We start from the raw sequence: 15,348 nt of genomic DNA, 5'->3' as shown, positions 1-15,348 counted from the left end.
CTGAGACACATAATATGGTGGAAAATCAAGAGAATCTGTCTTCTTTAGGAACATCCAGTTTTAGTCTCTGTGCAGGCTGGAAATCAGTTTAAGTGCATAAAAAATGAACATACAGCTTTGAGGCAGTAAAGTGATGAAAGCGTCAGGTATTCATGAAAATATCACGAAACTTGTAAATCCTGTGTCCTAAGACACATAATATGGTGGAAAATCAAGAAAATCTGTATTCTTTCGGAGAATCCACTTTTAGTCTCTGTGCAGGCTGGAAATCAGTTTAAGCGCATAAAAACAAGAACATACAGCTTCGAGGCAGTAAAGTGATGAAAGCATCAGGTATTCATGAAAATATCATGAAACTTGTAAATCCTGTGTCCTAAGACACATAATATGGTGGAAAATCAAGAAAATCTGTATTCTTTCAGAGAATCCACTTTTAGTCTCTGTGCATGCTGGAAATCAGTTTAAGAGCATAAAAAAATGAACAGACAGCTTTGAGGCAGTAAAGTGATCAAAGCATCAGGTATTCATGAAAATAGCATGACACTTGTAAATCCTGTGTCCTAAGACACATAATATGGTGGAAAATCAAGAAAATCTGTATTCTTTCAGAGAATCCACTTTTAGTCTCTGTGCATGCTGGAAATCAGTTTAAGAGCATAAAAAAATGAACATACAGCTTTGAGGCAGAAAAGTGATCAAAGCATCAGGTATTCATGAAAATATCATGAAACTTGTAAATCCTGTGTCCTAAGACACATAATATGGTGGAAAATCAAGAAAATCTGTATTCTTTCAGAACATCCACTTTTAGTCTCTGTGCATGCTGGAAATCAGTTTAAGAGCATAAAAAAATGAACATACAGCTTTGAGGCAGAAAAGTGATCAAAGCATCAGGTATTCATGAAAATATCATGAAACTTGTAAATCCTGTGTCCTAAGACACATAATATGGTGGAAAATCAAGAAAATCTGTATTCTTTCAGAGAATCCACTTTTAGTCTCTGTGAAGGCTGGAAATGAGTTTAAGAGCATAAAAAAATGAACATACAGCTTTGAGGCAGAAAAGTGATCAAAGCATCAGGTATTCATGAAAATATCATGAAACTTGTAAATCCTGTGTCCTAAGACACATAATATGGTGGAAAATCAAGAAAATCTGTATTCTTTCAGAGAATCCACTTTTAGTCTCTGTGCATGCTGGAAATCAGTTTAAGAGCATAAAAAAATGAACATACAGCTTTGAGGCAGAAAAGTGATCAAAGCATCAGGTATTCATGAAAATATCATGAAACTTGTAAATCCTGTGTCCTAAGACACATAATATGGTGGAAAATCAAGAAAATCTGTATTCTTTCAGAGAATCCACTTTTAGTCTCTGTGCATGCTGGAAATCAGTTTAAGAGCATAAAAAAATGAACAGACAGCTTTGAGGCAGTAAAGTGATCAAAGCATCAGGTATTCATGAAAATAGCATGACACTTGTAAATCCTGTGTCCTAAGACACATAATATGGTGGAAAATCAAGAAAATCTGTATTCTTTCAGAGAATCCACTTTTAGTCTCTGTGCATGCTGGAAATCAGTTTAAGAGCATAAAAAAATGAACATACAGCTTTGAGGCAGAAAAGTGATCAAAGCATCAGGTATTCATGAAAATATCATGAAACTTGTAAATCCTGTGTCCTAAGACACATAATATGGTGGAAAATCAAGAAAATCTGTATTCTTTCAGAGAATCCACTTTTAGTCTCTGTGCATGCTGGAAATCAGTTTAAGAGCATAAAAAAATGAACATACAGCTTTGAGGCAGAAAAGTGATCAAAGCATCAGGTATTCATGAAAATATCATGAAACTTGTAAATCCTGTGTCCTAAGACACATAATATGGTGGAAAATCAAGAAAATCTGTATTCTTTCAGAGAATCCACTTTTAGTCTCTGTGCATGCTGGAAATCAGTTTAAGAGCATAAAAAAATGAACATACAGCTTTGAGGCAGAAAAGTGATCAAAGCATCAGGTATTCATGAAAATATCATGAAACTTGTAAATCCTGTGTCCTAAGACACATAATATGGTGGAAAATCAAGAAAATCTGTATTCTTTCAGAGAATCCACTTTTAGTCTCTGTGCATGCTGGAAATCAGTTTAAGAGCATAAAAAAATGAACATACAGCTTTGAGGCAGAAAAGTGATCAAAGCATCAGGTATTCATGAAACTTGTAAATAAAAAAAAAAGGAATCGTTTAAAACCCAAAACTGTTATTTCTGAATAAAAATGAATAACATGTCCCCTGTCCTGTACGTCACTGTCCAAGTTACACAAGCATATTCAGTCCCCTCTTCCGAGTTCCACAAGCACTTTCACTGTTCTCTGCCTGCTTAAGCCCATGCCATTTTCCTAAAGTGACATAATAACATTATTACACAACCTGCCATATCATATGATACTAACATTTTGGGAATATTTACACACACAGAATACATTCAAAAAATATTTTATTATGCACATGTGATAATTTATGTATAGAAATTATTTGGTCATACATTTTTGTAATTCATAGTCATTCCCAACAGCCATAACAGACACAACAATTCAATGCATCACATTATGTGGTTCAGATACAGCTGCCTGTGATTATCCACTTGGCCAGTAGGTGGTTTCGTGTGCACATCAAGCTTCGAGAAATGAACCCTTTCTCGAACCAATTGGCTGAAGTGGTTTGATGCCTCATAAGGCTTCATCTCACCATCACTAATATATAGGTATACATATATTTAACTACTTTAAATCAAAGTGCATTTGCATCCCACCGAAAATAATCTAAATTGGTTACAGACATACAGCAATCAAAAGAATAAAAAACATTATTTTTCAGTTATCCTTTTGAAAGTGGATATTTTCAACATTATCCGCCTGCCAATTATCATAAAGCTGGTTAAAGACAATTGTTAAAAACAGTCAAACAAATGGACTAATGTGTGTGTCAGGACTGTGCAGCCAATGAGCCAATCACAGGATCCAATTTTGGGCGGACTATTTGAACGCACCAGACTGCTGCTCGCTGATTGGTTCAGGAAAACGTCCTTCGGAGGGGGTATGTGTGTGTGTGGGGGGGGGGGGGGTCGTTTAGTGTAACATATAGACTTATTTTGATTCCAGTGACGTTTATCGGTGAATTAAAGATAATCTCTCGATCGATCTCAAGTGAAAACTTCTTGACGGAAATGTAAGAAATAGTCAAAACGTCACCCAAAACATTACGTTAAAGGTAAATCCGAAAGGAGCTGTTTTCTATTATTGATCTGAAGCCTTTTGATTGGCGAGTGCTGTGTGACGTCGGTAGGTGGGCGTGAGCGTTCGGAATGTCAACAAAAGAGAGGACAAGAGAAAGGAGAAAGAAGACGAGAAGGGCTGTGTGGTACAACGGAAGACAACAGATATGTGGCTGTAACCTGCAATAATGGGTGGGTACAATTTAAAAACCACTGTTGAGATTATACTCAACACACAGACAACGCGAACTAACGTTACATGTGTCTTTATATCCAACGTTTACTTGAAAAGAGGAGAGAAGGAAGCGAGCGAGTGAAAATGGAACGGCCGACAACGGGACATTCATTTAGCTATATTATTAATAAACAAAAGCAATATAATGTTAAATAAATGATAATGTGTCTGGTTTCCTTTCTCAAATGAAGCTATTCACCCCGTCGCACAATTTGATATAACTCGTAGCCTACGGAACGTTTAAAAAGCGGCGTTATCCTTTTGAAATATCTGTAAATAAATACTGTCATTTAACACTCCAGCGAGGAATTACTTTTCCTTGAAGCGCTCGCAGTGTAATTTCGAAATGAACTATGTTACATTAAGTAAATGCATTCATAGCCGACTGGATTTTTTTTCCTGCTGGTCTGTTGTTGTTGGTATCTCCCCAATCCATTCCCCATCCACAGCAGCTTTTGAACGCTAGACTAATAACTACAACAAGCACGTATTGAGTGCTGGAGTACACGTATACCTCGTTTTATCAAGAAGTCTCTTTTTAAATTCTGTTTAACAGTGTAGTTTGATACGGACGTAAAATACCAGGAATAAACCACACACAGCCCCTCCCCCTGCTCCTTTCAGAGGATTTAAAAACGGTAACTAGCTGCGGGGAACGTTAACCTCCTAATACAACGATGAAAAAGGGTCTGTGGCAGAGAGAATAGAGAGGAGGGCTGTGTGTGTGTTTTTAGATTATGTACAGGACCGAACCTACGGTCAGAAGACCGTGAAGGGGTCTACCAGAGGAAATGTGACACCGAAGCTCAGCTGAGGGAAGTGGGCTTGACTCTAAGCTGTGACTGCCCTCTCCCCCTTTGCTAGTGCAGGGAGCACATAGCAACAATATACAGCATAGTTAAAACACAACAAAATATATATCTCTCTCTCTCTCTCTCACACACACACACACACACACTACCAAACATACTTTTGCTGTTTTTCAGTGAATATACTGTTGTTAAAAAACAAACAAGGGATCACTTCCTCCCGTGCCAGCCCCAAACATGGACGCCTACAAGCTGAAGAAGGAGCTACGGGTGAATTATGAGCAGGAGGCTTATTATCGCCCCAAAGAGACGGGCCTGAGACTTATCGAATCCACAACAGAGGTGAGAATATAGTGGTGGATCATTGGTTAGTTTGCAAGTCTTCTGGAAAATTGGGCAGTTCAGACAAGTTATAAAAAAATGGTATCGACCTGATCATCTATTGTTTAACCCTATTAAAAAAAAGCCAGATCTGCTTTTTGCTGCTGCAAGTAAGTAACGACCAGAGTTCTGTGTCGCAGACAAAGCTGGTTAATCAACAATGTGTCTTTTGTTTTTCAGGACGACAGTCGGATCTCAGCCAAAGGCAGAAATGCCAAAGTGGAGGACCTGTGGAGTCTGACCAGCTTCTTCGGCTACAGCACACAGGCCTTTGTCCTGGCCGTTAACCTGCTGGACAGATTCCTGGCCATGATCAAGGTACGAGAAGCTGCCTCCTCCCTCTAGGTGCTTTGAACAGCCCCTAGTGACATAATTTGGCAGCTTATGCGGTTTGTAAAAGCCTGAGATGTATGGTCCTATTTTTAACAAGTCTAGTTAAAATGTTCTATGACTGATTAATTTGTATATGTGCACTAACATGTTTCCAGAAATGAAGAACATGATTTTCAAAACCAAAACAATATCTCTCATTTGTAAATAGTCTTTGTTAATAAATCTACCTCCTTCTTGCTACGTAACAATAAATACAATGCAGCGAGTTCAATTATTGCTGATCTTAATAAGTAAATGATTGATCAGGTCCAGCTCACTGATGGAAATCTTTTAGTCAAACTGTCTTACCCACATGCCTGTCCATCTCAGGTCCAACCGAAGCACCTGTCCTGCGTCAGCGTCAGCTGCCTCCACAGTGCCGCTTCACCACGTCTGACCTCTGCCGCATGGAGAAGATCGTCAGCGAGAAGCTCTGCTTCAAGTCCAACCCTGTCACCGCCTTAACCTTTCTGCACTTGTACCACCAGATAGCACTTTCGCACTCCACAGACAGGTGAGACCGACACTTTTTAGATTTGGTTTAATTTCTAAGATAATATATACGCATGCACGCACATACGGGCACTCTGTTTTGGAAACACCGCTAACCTGAAAACACACCTGAAACCTGATTGTGTGCCTGAACAGGAAAGAGACTCTTAGCCTGGAGAAGCTGGAAGCTCAACTGTCTTTGCCGGATCTCATTCTCTAAAGCAAAGGTAGGAATTCAGAGCAGAGGGTCAGAGGTCACACAGGATTACAGTAGCTCAGCAATCCTGCTAAGAAATTAGCTCGACTGCTAAAAAAGAAAGAACGTTGATGCCGTTAGTTTGACAACACTAAAACTTCGACATTTCCTGTCCCCTTTCCTTTTGTTTGTCCATCCAGCCGTCCGTCCTAGCCTTGTCTCGGCTGAGGCAGGATATGGAGGCCATCCAGTCAGAGGACATGCTGGAGATAGCCCATCACATCTAGAGACACTTAAAGGTAAACATGACTATTTGTTTTGTTTGACCTACCACTACTTGGGGCCGGAGTGCCGCTGTCTATTAGGACAGGCCAATATAATCAGGAAGAGCAATAGGGCCAGATGTTGCTTCACACATAGTAACTTATGATTTATTTAATTTTGTGGTTGTTACAAATGGGTTTCGACAGGGAATGTATCTTTTGGTTTGTGTTTAAAAATGTACATTAAAAATAAATGACCTTTTATGCTTGAAACTGGAGATTGAATTAGTTTGTTTATTACTAAACTAGTCATCAAGCAACCAGTGACCTTATTTTGATAGGCAACGGGGTCACTACAATGACTTTTAGGCAATGAGGCTTTTAAAGGTTCACAGACATGGTGGGATTTTCTTTACTTTTTATGGGGATATTTTTAGGTGTTTCCACCCTCCATTACCCAATTATCTAATTGAAAATGTCAAGTTTTCAGTTTATCATATTGAGGCATATTTATTCTAACATGACCGTATATTTTACAGTCCTCCCACTTACAAACACTTTTCAGTTATTGTGTTGCGTTGACCAGCGCATCAGGTTTTAGCTTTTCAGACGCTGTTTAAACTTGTTTAAAAAAAACCTTGAACCAGGTCACCGTTTACAGGAGCATACCGTTATGTAATCAGATTACTTTAAATGCACCAAGGTCAGTGAACAGGGCACAGGGAAGCACCCAAACTGAACTGTGTGGTTTGGTTTCAGATTACGGACGGCGAGCTGCTGGTGTGGAGTGAGCGTGTGGCTCCGTGTCTGTCGGACTATGCCTCCCCTGAATGCAGCAAACCCAATCACAGGAAGCTCCAGTGGATCGTGTCGCGGCGGACTGCCCAGAACCTGCACAGCTACCGCACCGTCCCTGAGCTGCCCACCATCCCAGAGGGCTGCTGGGATGAGAGCGAGAGGTCAGAGCCTCAAACACACCTAAGCAAATTCTAAAACTGTCAGAGCCTCAAACACAACTGAGTGAATACCAACACTGTCAGAGCCTTATATTCATTCAATTCAATTTATTTTGTACAGCCCAAAATCACAAATTTGCCTCACAGGGATTTACAATCTGTACACATGTCATCCCTGTCCCAGCGCCTCACAGATCAGAAAAAAACCTCCCTAAAAAACCTTTAATAGGGACAAAAGGGAAGACACCATCAGGAGATCAACAGAGGAGGATCACTCCCCCAATGGACAGAAGCAATAGATGTCATGTGTACAGATATCAGCGCTACAGCGCTGTTAGAGCCTCAAACACAGCTGAGCAAAAACCAACAGTCAGACCCTCAAACAAACCTGAACGAATACCAACACTGTCAGAGGCAATGCTCACATCAATCGATTCAATTTAATTCATGCAGATGTCAGCCTGATATGTACTAACAGTCCCATGGGGCAACACACTCTTTTCTGATGACGGCAAACATCCCCCCAAATGGAGAGAGCCCGGCCCTCTCAGCTTGCCAGGGCCTCTCATATCTCCTTGCACTGCATGATGGGGTGTGCATGTCTCTAGTTGTGTCCCATTGACACAGACGTTTCCATGACGTCACCAAAGGGCCTCGCCTTTATGGAACTTTTGGAGTGTCTGTGTGTAGAAAAACAAATGTGAGAAAACGAAACTGGGAGACTTCCCCCAGCTGACTCCTGAAAGACACCAATCAAGAACCCACAGAACAGCTTTGTCTAACAAAAACTTGCTGACTTTCAATCCTTTTTCTAATGTTGAATTCCACATATGAACTTTCAGCACTTTAAAAAGACAGCCGAGTCAGACTTTAATTCAGCGTCAGAAATTGAGAACAGTTGACAGTATGCAGCACTCTGATAGTACATGGTACGCTTCCTGTCTTCTGTCCTGGTGTGACAAATGTATTAAAGCTCAGGAACTCTAAATAATAATTTTCACAACTAGTTGATCTGCATTACATTTCATAGTGTGAACCATCTTGTTTAGTCCTTCAACAATCAGAAATTATGACCAACTTCAATCTTCAGTTTACACTTTTTAAAATGTGTGACATTTATTAAATTGACTTTAGCTGGTTTTATTGACCAGTCTTAAAAAAGAAAAATGGATCACTCAAAACAATTGGATTATCAAAATAGTCATTCTTCTGTTTGTCAACTAATCCATTTGTTGATATCGTCAGCACTATTCAATATTCACATTAACATCATGAGTCAAGTCAAGCATCGATGAAGTTCGATGGTGGACTCCTTCGAGGACCTCTGACTTTCTTATTTTTCTGTATGTGTGTGGACCTGTTTATGTGATGCCCCTGTGTGTCGCTCTACAGCGAGGACTCGTGTGAGGACATGAGTTCAGGGGAGGAGTCTCTCAGCAGTTCTCTGGGCAGCCATGAAGAGCCCGTCTTCCCTCTTCACCTCCGCCGCCAAAAACATCTTCACGCTTAATGTCTCCCCACCACCTTTCCCATCCCCTCTAACTTCTTTACCTTTTCTTTAATTTATTGTTTAATAAGCTCTGGTGCTGAGGGGGGAGCGAACCGCACAATAATCGGCAGCTGAGCAGTCCAATCTCTTCCTGGTAGATCTTTCGTTTGTAGATGCGTCGGTGCATGTTGAGACGTCACATTCCAGGAGGCAAGATTTTAAGGATAGTGCGGTCGACATCAGATGGTCACAATCTGCCAAAACGAAGAAATTCTTTTTATAAGCGTAAGAAGTCTTTTGATGGACAGAAGCTGAGAGCGGCTGTGGTCAGGGATCAAGACGTAAACGTTTGTCACCAAGCACCGAACCCTCTACATTTTCTGGATAACAGGGTTGAAAACTAAAAAAACAAGTTAGTGAGCATGTCTGCTCTCATCTTCTGTGGTTGGGTTCCATTTGTACAGTTTTCTTATATTAAATCTCATGTGAAGTGTTGAGTTTCTGGGTCGGGGGTGTGGGGCACGAACGCTGACGTGTTCAGTCAGGGTTACGTGCCTTGCTTATAGGAGCGGAGGGGGAGAGACGGTTCACATTCAAACCTCGGAGATGCTCACAGATGCCATGCCGCCCCAGGCTGTTAGGAGTGTGCGTTTGTGGATGCGTGTATGACCCTGGTTTTAATTAATAAGTCAATCATGTAACTTAAAAAACATTTGATGTTTGGAAACTAAGAACACAGTTTGGAACAAAGGAATGCTGACTGCTCAAAAAAAAAAAAAAAAAAACTGTAAAACATGTACAAAAAAAATTTGAATAGTTCTTTGTAGATATGTTATTAGGGTCCGAGCGACAGACGAAGTCTGACCGAGAGGAACCTATTGAAATTGTTAGGGGTATTATTATTAGGGTCCGAGCGACAGACGAAGTCTGACCGAGAGGAACCTATTGAAATTGTTAGGGGTATTATTATTAGGGTCCGAGCGACAGACGAAGTCTGACCGAGAGGAACCTATTGAAATTGTTAGGGGTATTATTATTATTCCACTTTTTTATTTTCCTTTTGACATTGGGCATTAGGCATATTGGGGGTATGTATCATATCCCAAAACTCACCAAATTTGGCAAGCTTGTCAGGCTTGGTGAAAATAGCCGGATGACAACGACGTCGAAATTCGGCTTTAAAAAATTGCTCTCTAGCGCCACCTGTAAATTTGACCGGCGACGCCCCTCACCCAGTATGTTCAAATGACTAGCTTTTTTTTTCACAAGTCCACTTGGACCTGCTCTACAAAAAAGCCTCTCAGTACCCTAAGCTCCGCCTACTTAAATTTTCCACCATATTTTTTTTGGTGAAAAACACATCAGAGGCGTTTGCTCCGACATACGGGGTCCAATTCAAACGAAATCTATTGGAGATAATGATTATGGAAGCTACATCATCTAAGATCTATCATCCATTTTCAAATATATAATTGTGGTAAGGATCTATGGCCCAACGAACATTTTAGGGGCGTGTCCTGTTTTGAAATGCTCATAACTTCAACACTATTGGGAAAAAAAAATAACAGACTTTCAGGATATGTGCAGAATGGAGCCTGGAACATTCACAGCAAATTTCGTGCAATTTAAACCGTAGGGGGCGCTACAATAATTCACCAAAGTTGGCCGTTTTTGGCGTTTTTTGGCGTTTTTCGCTTGTTGGCCCTTTTCCACTTTTTCCCCTTCGATTATTTCTCCCACAAAACGCCAACAGAATCGGCTAAAAATCAGTTTTATAGAATCTCAAGACTTGAATAATGAACACTGTGAAAAAAACGGACTTTTCGTCGGTAGAAAATTTACGTTTTTTTACTGCCAATAATTTTGTACTTTCTGTGATTTCTTTATTTTAAAAACTATTGCTTAAACTCATCCAATACTTGCAAAAAATCATGTGTGATGCCAGTCAAGGCCTGAACACATTCACATGAAGAAACAAGCACATTTCTTGGAGGAACATCTATTGATCACCTATTGTGAAGTAAAATAACCAAATTGTTCTGCCCAAAATAATGTGAGCTCCTACGGCTGCTTGTAAACCAGCTGGCTCATAGCTCACCATGATAAGTGTTGGTCTGGACACCTGGAGATGCGTGTTCAAGACAAGGCAGCTATTTTTCATCATTTTTTTTTTACATTGAATTTACATGACGTGATCTCTACTTCACGTAGGGACACTCTCTCTCTCTCTCTCTCTCTCTCTCTCTCTCAGTTCACGCTGAGCGTCAGAGCGACAGGGTGTGTGATTGAGAGCTGCGGAGCGTTTGTCTGTGTGTTTCTCTCTTCTCTATTCTTTCATAGTTGTTTGTATTTAGTTTTAAAGCCCAAACCAAAAAAAAAACCCAATTTTTCCCCGGGGAAAAAAGGGTTTCCCCATTTTTTCCCAAAAATTTCCCTCCAAACCGTTTCCAAAGCCCCCAAAAGGTCCCAAAAACCCCAATTTTTTAAAAAAAAAATTTAATTTTTTTTCTTTTTTTTTCCCCCCCCAAAAAAGGAATTTTCCCCCTTTTTTCTTTTAAAAAGGGGAAATTTTTAAAAAAATTTTTTTTTTTTTTCCAAAAAATTTTTTTTGGGAAGGGGTTTTTAATTTTGGGGGGGGCCGTTTTTCCCCCAAAACCGGGGGTTTAAAAATTTCCCTTCCCCGGGGGGGGTTTTTGTTGGTTTTCCCCCCCTGAATTCCCCCAGGGAAGAAACCCCCCCGGGTTTTCCCAAATTTGGGCCTTTTAAAACCCTTTCGGGAAAAATTTTAACCCTTTTTTTTTTGGGGTTTTCCCCTGAAGGGCAAACCTTTTTCCCCCCCCCTATTTTTTTCCCCACAAACCCCGAAAAAATTTTCAGGAAAATTTATTTTTAAGAGAAAAACAAACCCCCGGGTCCCCTTTTTTTTAAAAGGCCCCCAAAATGGTTGCCGGGTTTTTTCCCCGGGTTTTTTTTCCTTTTTTTCTTTTTCGGGGGCCCCCGGGGGGCCCCCCCTTTTTTTCCCCTTCCGGGGGGGGGCCCTGCCCCCCGGGGGGGGTTTGTTTTTTGGGAAAAATTTTTTCCCCCTTCTTTTCCCACCCCTTTTTTTTTCCCCCCAAAAAGGGGCCCCTTTTTAAAACTGAAAATTTATTTTTAAATTTTTTTGGGTTTGGGGGGGGTTTTTTTTTTTTTTGGGGCCCCGGGGAAAAAGGGGGGTTCCCCCCCCCCGGGGGGGGGGCGCCCTGGGGGGGGGGGGGGGAAAAAAGGGCCGAAAGAAAAAACAAAAAAAAAAAAACCCAAAATTTTAAAAAGGGGGGGGGGCCCCCAGGCAAAAAAATTGAAAAAAAAAAAAAAAAAAAAAGGGGGGGGGGTTGGGGAAAAGGGGCAGGGGGGGCCCCAAAAAAAAAATTTTAAAAAAAACCAATGAAAAAAAAAATTTAAAAAAAATGGGGGGGGCCCCCAAAAATTTTAAAAAAAAACCCCCTTTTTTTAACTTTTTTGTTTTTTCTTTTAAAAAAAAGGGAAAAAAAAACGGAATTTATCAAAAAAACCCAGGTTTGTCACCCCAAAAAAAAAAAATTTTAAAAAAATTTTTTTTGGGGAAAAAGGCCCAAAAATTAAATGAAGGGGGGGATAAAAAAAAAAAATTTTTTTAAAATTTTTTTTTTTTTAAACCCCAAAAAAAAAATTTTAAAAAAATTTTATTAAAAAAAAAAAAAAAACCCAAATAAATAATTAAATTTTTAAAAAATTTTTTTTTTTTAAAAAAAAAAAATTTTAAAAAATTTTAAAAAAAACAAAAAAAATTTAAAAATTTTTCCCTTTTTTTTAAAAATTTTTTAAAATAAAATTTTTCCCCAAAAACAAAAATTTTTTTTTTAAACCCCTTTTCAAAAAAACAAAAAATTTTTTTAAAAAAAATTTTTTAAATTCCCCCGAAAAAACTTTTTTTAAAATAAAATTTTGTTTTAATAAAAAAAAAAAATAAAAAACATTTAAAAGGTTTTTTTTAAATAAAAATTTTAAAATCCCATCCCTCCATTTTTGGGGGGACCTACCAGGTTAACCGTTTTTTTTTAAAATTTAATTTTAAAAATTAATTTTGGGGTTTTATACCCCTTTTGGTTTTTGTCATTTTTTTTTTTAAAAACATTGGTTTAATAATTTTAACTTTTAAATTTTAAATGTTGTTTTTTTTCTTTTCTGAATTCAATTTAAATTCAAATTTTTTTTTCACATAAACACATTTAAAAAAAATCAATTCAAATTCACAACAACAAACAATATTTCAAAAAACATTTTTTTTCCTTTTAATTGTTTTGGTTGTTGTTTGTGTGTGCCCCAAACAGTTTTTTTTTGTTGGTTTTAATTTTTTGATTTTTTAAACAAAAATTTTTTTTTTTTTATGGGCCCCCTTTGAAAAAAAAATTTTTTGTAATTTTTTTTTTTTTTTTTTGCAGCTTTTACCGGGGGAAAAAAAAAATTTTTTTTTAAACCCCAATTTAAAAACAGTCGGGTTTTTAAACTTTTTTTAATCCCTTTTCCCCCCTTTTTTCTTTTTTCACCTTTTTTGTAAAAGTCCTGCAAAATTTAAAAAATTTTTTCCAATAAATTTTTCCTCAAGAAAAATCCTGAAAAACCTTCCCTTTTTTCCCTTTTAAACGGAAAAAAAGAAACCAAACCCCTTTTTTTTTTCTTCCCGTTTTTCAAAATTTTTTTTCCAGATTTAAAAGGGCCCGGGAAATTTTTCCCTAAAAAACTTTTTAAATTTCCTTTTTACTTTGCCTGAAAAAAGCTTTCCTTCTTTTTTTTTTCCCCCAAATTCCCTTTTTGCCCCGAAAATGTGAAATCCTCTTTGAAAAAACTTTAATTTAAAAAAACAAAAAAACCCCAAAATGGTTTTTGTCCCCAGGTTTTGAATACCCTTTTTTTTTTTCCTTCAAAATTTTCCCCAAAATTTAATTTCTTTTTTTACAAAAATTTTATTTTATAAAAAGGTTTTTTTTTTCACCCAAAAATCAAAATCTTCCCCGGTTTTTTTGGGCCTTTGTTGTTGGAGATCAAAACCCACCAACCCGTTTTTTTTTTCCCAAATTGGGTGAAAAAAAAAAAGGTTTTGAAAATTTTAAAAAACCTGCCCCACAAAAATTTCAAAAATTTTTACCAAAATTTTTGGGGGCTGGAAAAAAAGGAAAAAAAACCCGGCCTTTTTTCAAATGAAGATTTTTTTTTCCCCACTGCCAAAAATTTTCCTGGCCCCGGGTTCAGGAATTTCCCCCGGTCCCAGAAAGGGGTTTCCGTTTTCCCCCCTTTTTTTAAACTGCCCCAGTTTTTGAAAAAACCCCTTTTTTGGTTTTTGAAACCTTAATAAAAAATAACAGAGTCCCCCCCAAAAATTTCTGGCCCCTTCAAGGGGTTTTGTTTGGACCTAGAAAACCCAACATCCCGGAAAAAACGAAAAAAACTGCAAAGGGGCCAGAAAAAAAGAACAAAAAAGAAATTTTTTTTAATGGGTTCACCCCAAAAATTTTTTCAATGAAAAAACCAAAGGGGGCCAAAAGTTTCGGTTTTTTTGTTCATTTTTCCCAAATTTTCAGTTTTAAAGATTTTTTTTTCCAAAAATTTTTTTTTTTTAAGAAAACCTCAAAAAAAAGAAAAGAAAATGGGTTTTAAAAAATCTTTTTTTAAATGGGGGCCTGAAAAAGAAAAACTTTTTCAACCCGCCACATTTTCAAAACCCTTGAAGAGAAACAACTTTTTTTAAAATTTTTTTGGCTGAAAAGTGGACCTAAAAAAGTTTTTTTTTTTTTTTTTTTTTTTCTTTTTTTTTGAAAAATTTTTAAAAAAGAAAAAAAAAAAGTTTTTCAAAAAAAATTTTTCCCCCTTTTTTTTTTTTTTTTTTTTTCCCGCCCCCGTCCCTTTTCCCCTTTTCCCCCCTCGGGATACCATCCCCCTTTGCTTTTCTGGCTTTTTTTAAAAAAGAGAGTGGCCCCAAGGCCCCCCTTTCCCCCTGAACAAAAAGGGCAGGGAGCAAATCCGAAAAAAAGGGTGTTTTTTTTTTTTTTTTTTTTCCCTTTTTTCCCTGGGGTTTTTTTAAAGGGGGAAAGGAGAAAGTTCCCAGAAAAGGCCCCTGTGGGAAGGCTTTTTCCCAGGGAAATGGGAGTCGACGCCCTCCCCCCCCCGGGGTGGCGGGCGCCCTGCCACAATTTTTTTTTCCTTGGGGGTTTGGGGATGCTTCCCCCACCGGAAGGGCCCCGAGTATCAAAAAGGCTTTCTTTCCCCGACCTGTTTTTAGGGAGAAAAGCTGATAGACAAACCCGGTCCTAAAAAAACCCCCAGTCCCCGCCCGCCAAAATTTTCCCCAAGGGAAAAAAACCAAGGGGTTTTCCAGGGGCCCCCCCATTGGGAAATGTTAGGGTCCCTGCACATCCTTTTTAAAATATCATTGTGGAAGGATCTTGGAAGAAATTTTACGTGTCCGTTTTAAAAATAATTCAACACTTTGGGTAAAAATTTAGGTATTGAGAATGGAGGCATTTCCCGCAAAGTGAATTTAAAACCAGGGGGAAATTTACCGTTGGCTGGGTTTTTGTTTTGCAGGCCCCCATTTTTTCCCCCCAAATTTCTCCCCCCGCCCAGTGGGCCTTTTTGAACCAAAAGGGAATAATAACATGTAAAAAAAGGGCTTTTGGTTTTTTTTATAATAATTTTTTTTTTATTTCTTTATGTTAAAACTACTTAAACTACCCAAACAAAAAATCATTTTATGGGCAACCTAACAATTCAAAAGAAAAAACATTTCTTCCAAAAACCATTGACACCCTTTGAATAAAAAAACCAAATTTTTGCCCAAAAAATTGGGTCCTACGGGTGTTAAAATTGGTTT

At 38.2% G+C, this 15,348-nt stretch overlaps 1 protein-coding gene across 1 annotated transcript; it reads left to right on the top strand.

Annotated features, from left to right (window-relative positions):
* The first annotated feature begins 814 nt into the window (after positions 1–814).
* ccng2 (cyclin G2) lies at positions 815–8,529 on the top strand. The gene is given in 9 exon segments (XM_056433082.1): positions 815–4,658; positions 4,878–5,015; positions 5,400–5,442; positions 5,445–5,583; positions 5,718–5,753; positions 5,755–5,788; positions 5,958–6,056; positions 6,780–6,979; positions 8,369–8,529. Coding segments are annotated over 9 exon segments (912 nt in total). The 5' UTR covers positions 815–4,553; the 3' UTR covers positions 8,487–8,529.
* The last annotated feature ends 6,819 nt before the right edge of the window (positions 8,530–15,348 follow it).

Source organism: Pseudoliparis swirei, chromosome 15, assembly GCF_029220125.1.
Source record: "Pseudoliparis swirei isolate HS2019 ecotype Mariana Trench chromosome 15, NWPU_hadal_v1, whole genome shotgun sequence".
Classification (NCBI taxonomy): Eukaryota; Metazoa; Chordata; class Actinopteri; order Perciformes; family Liparidae; genus Pseudoliparis; species Pseudoliparis swirei.
The sequence above is the reverse complement of the archived record's forward strand: the minus strand, read 5'-3'. Positions and strand labels throughout refer to the sequence as shown.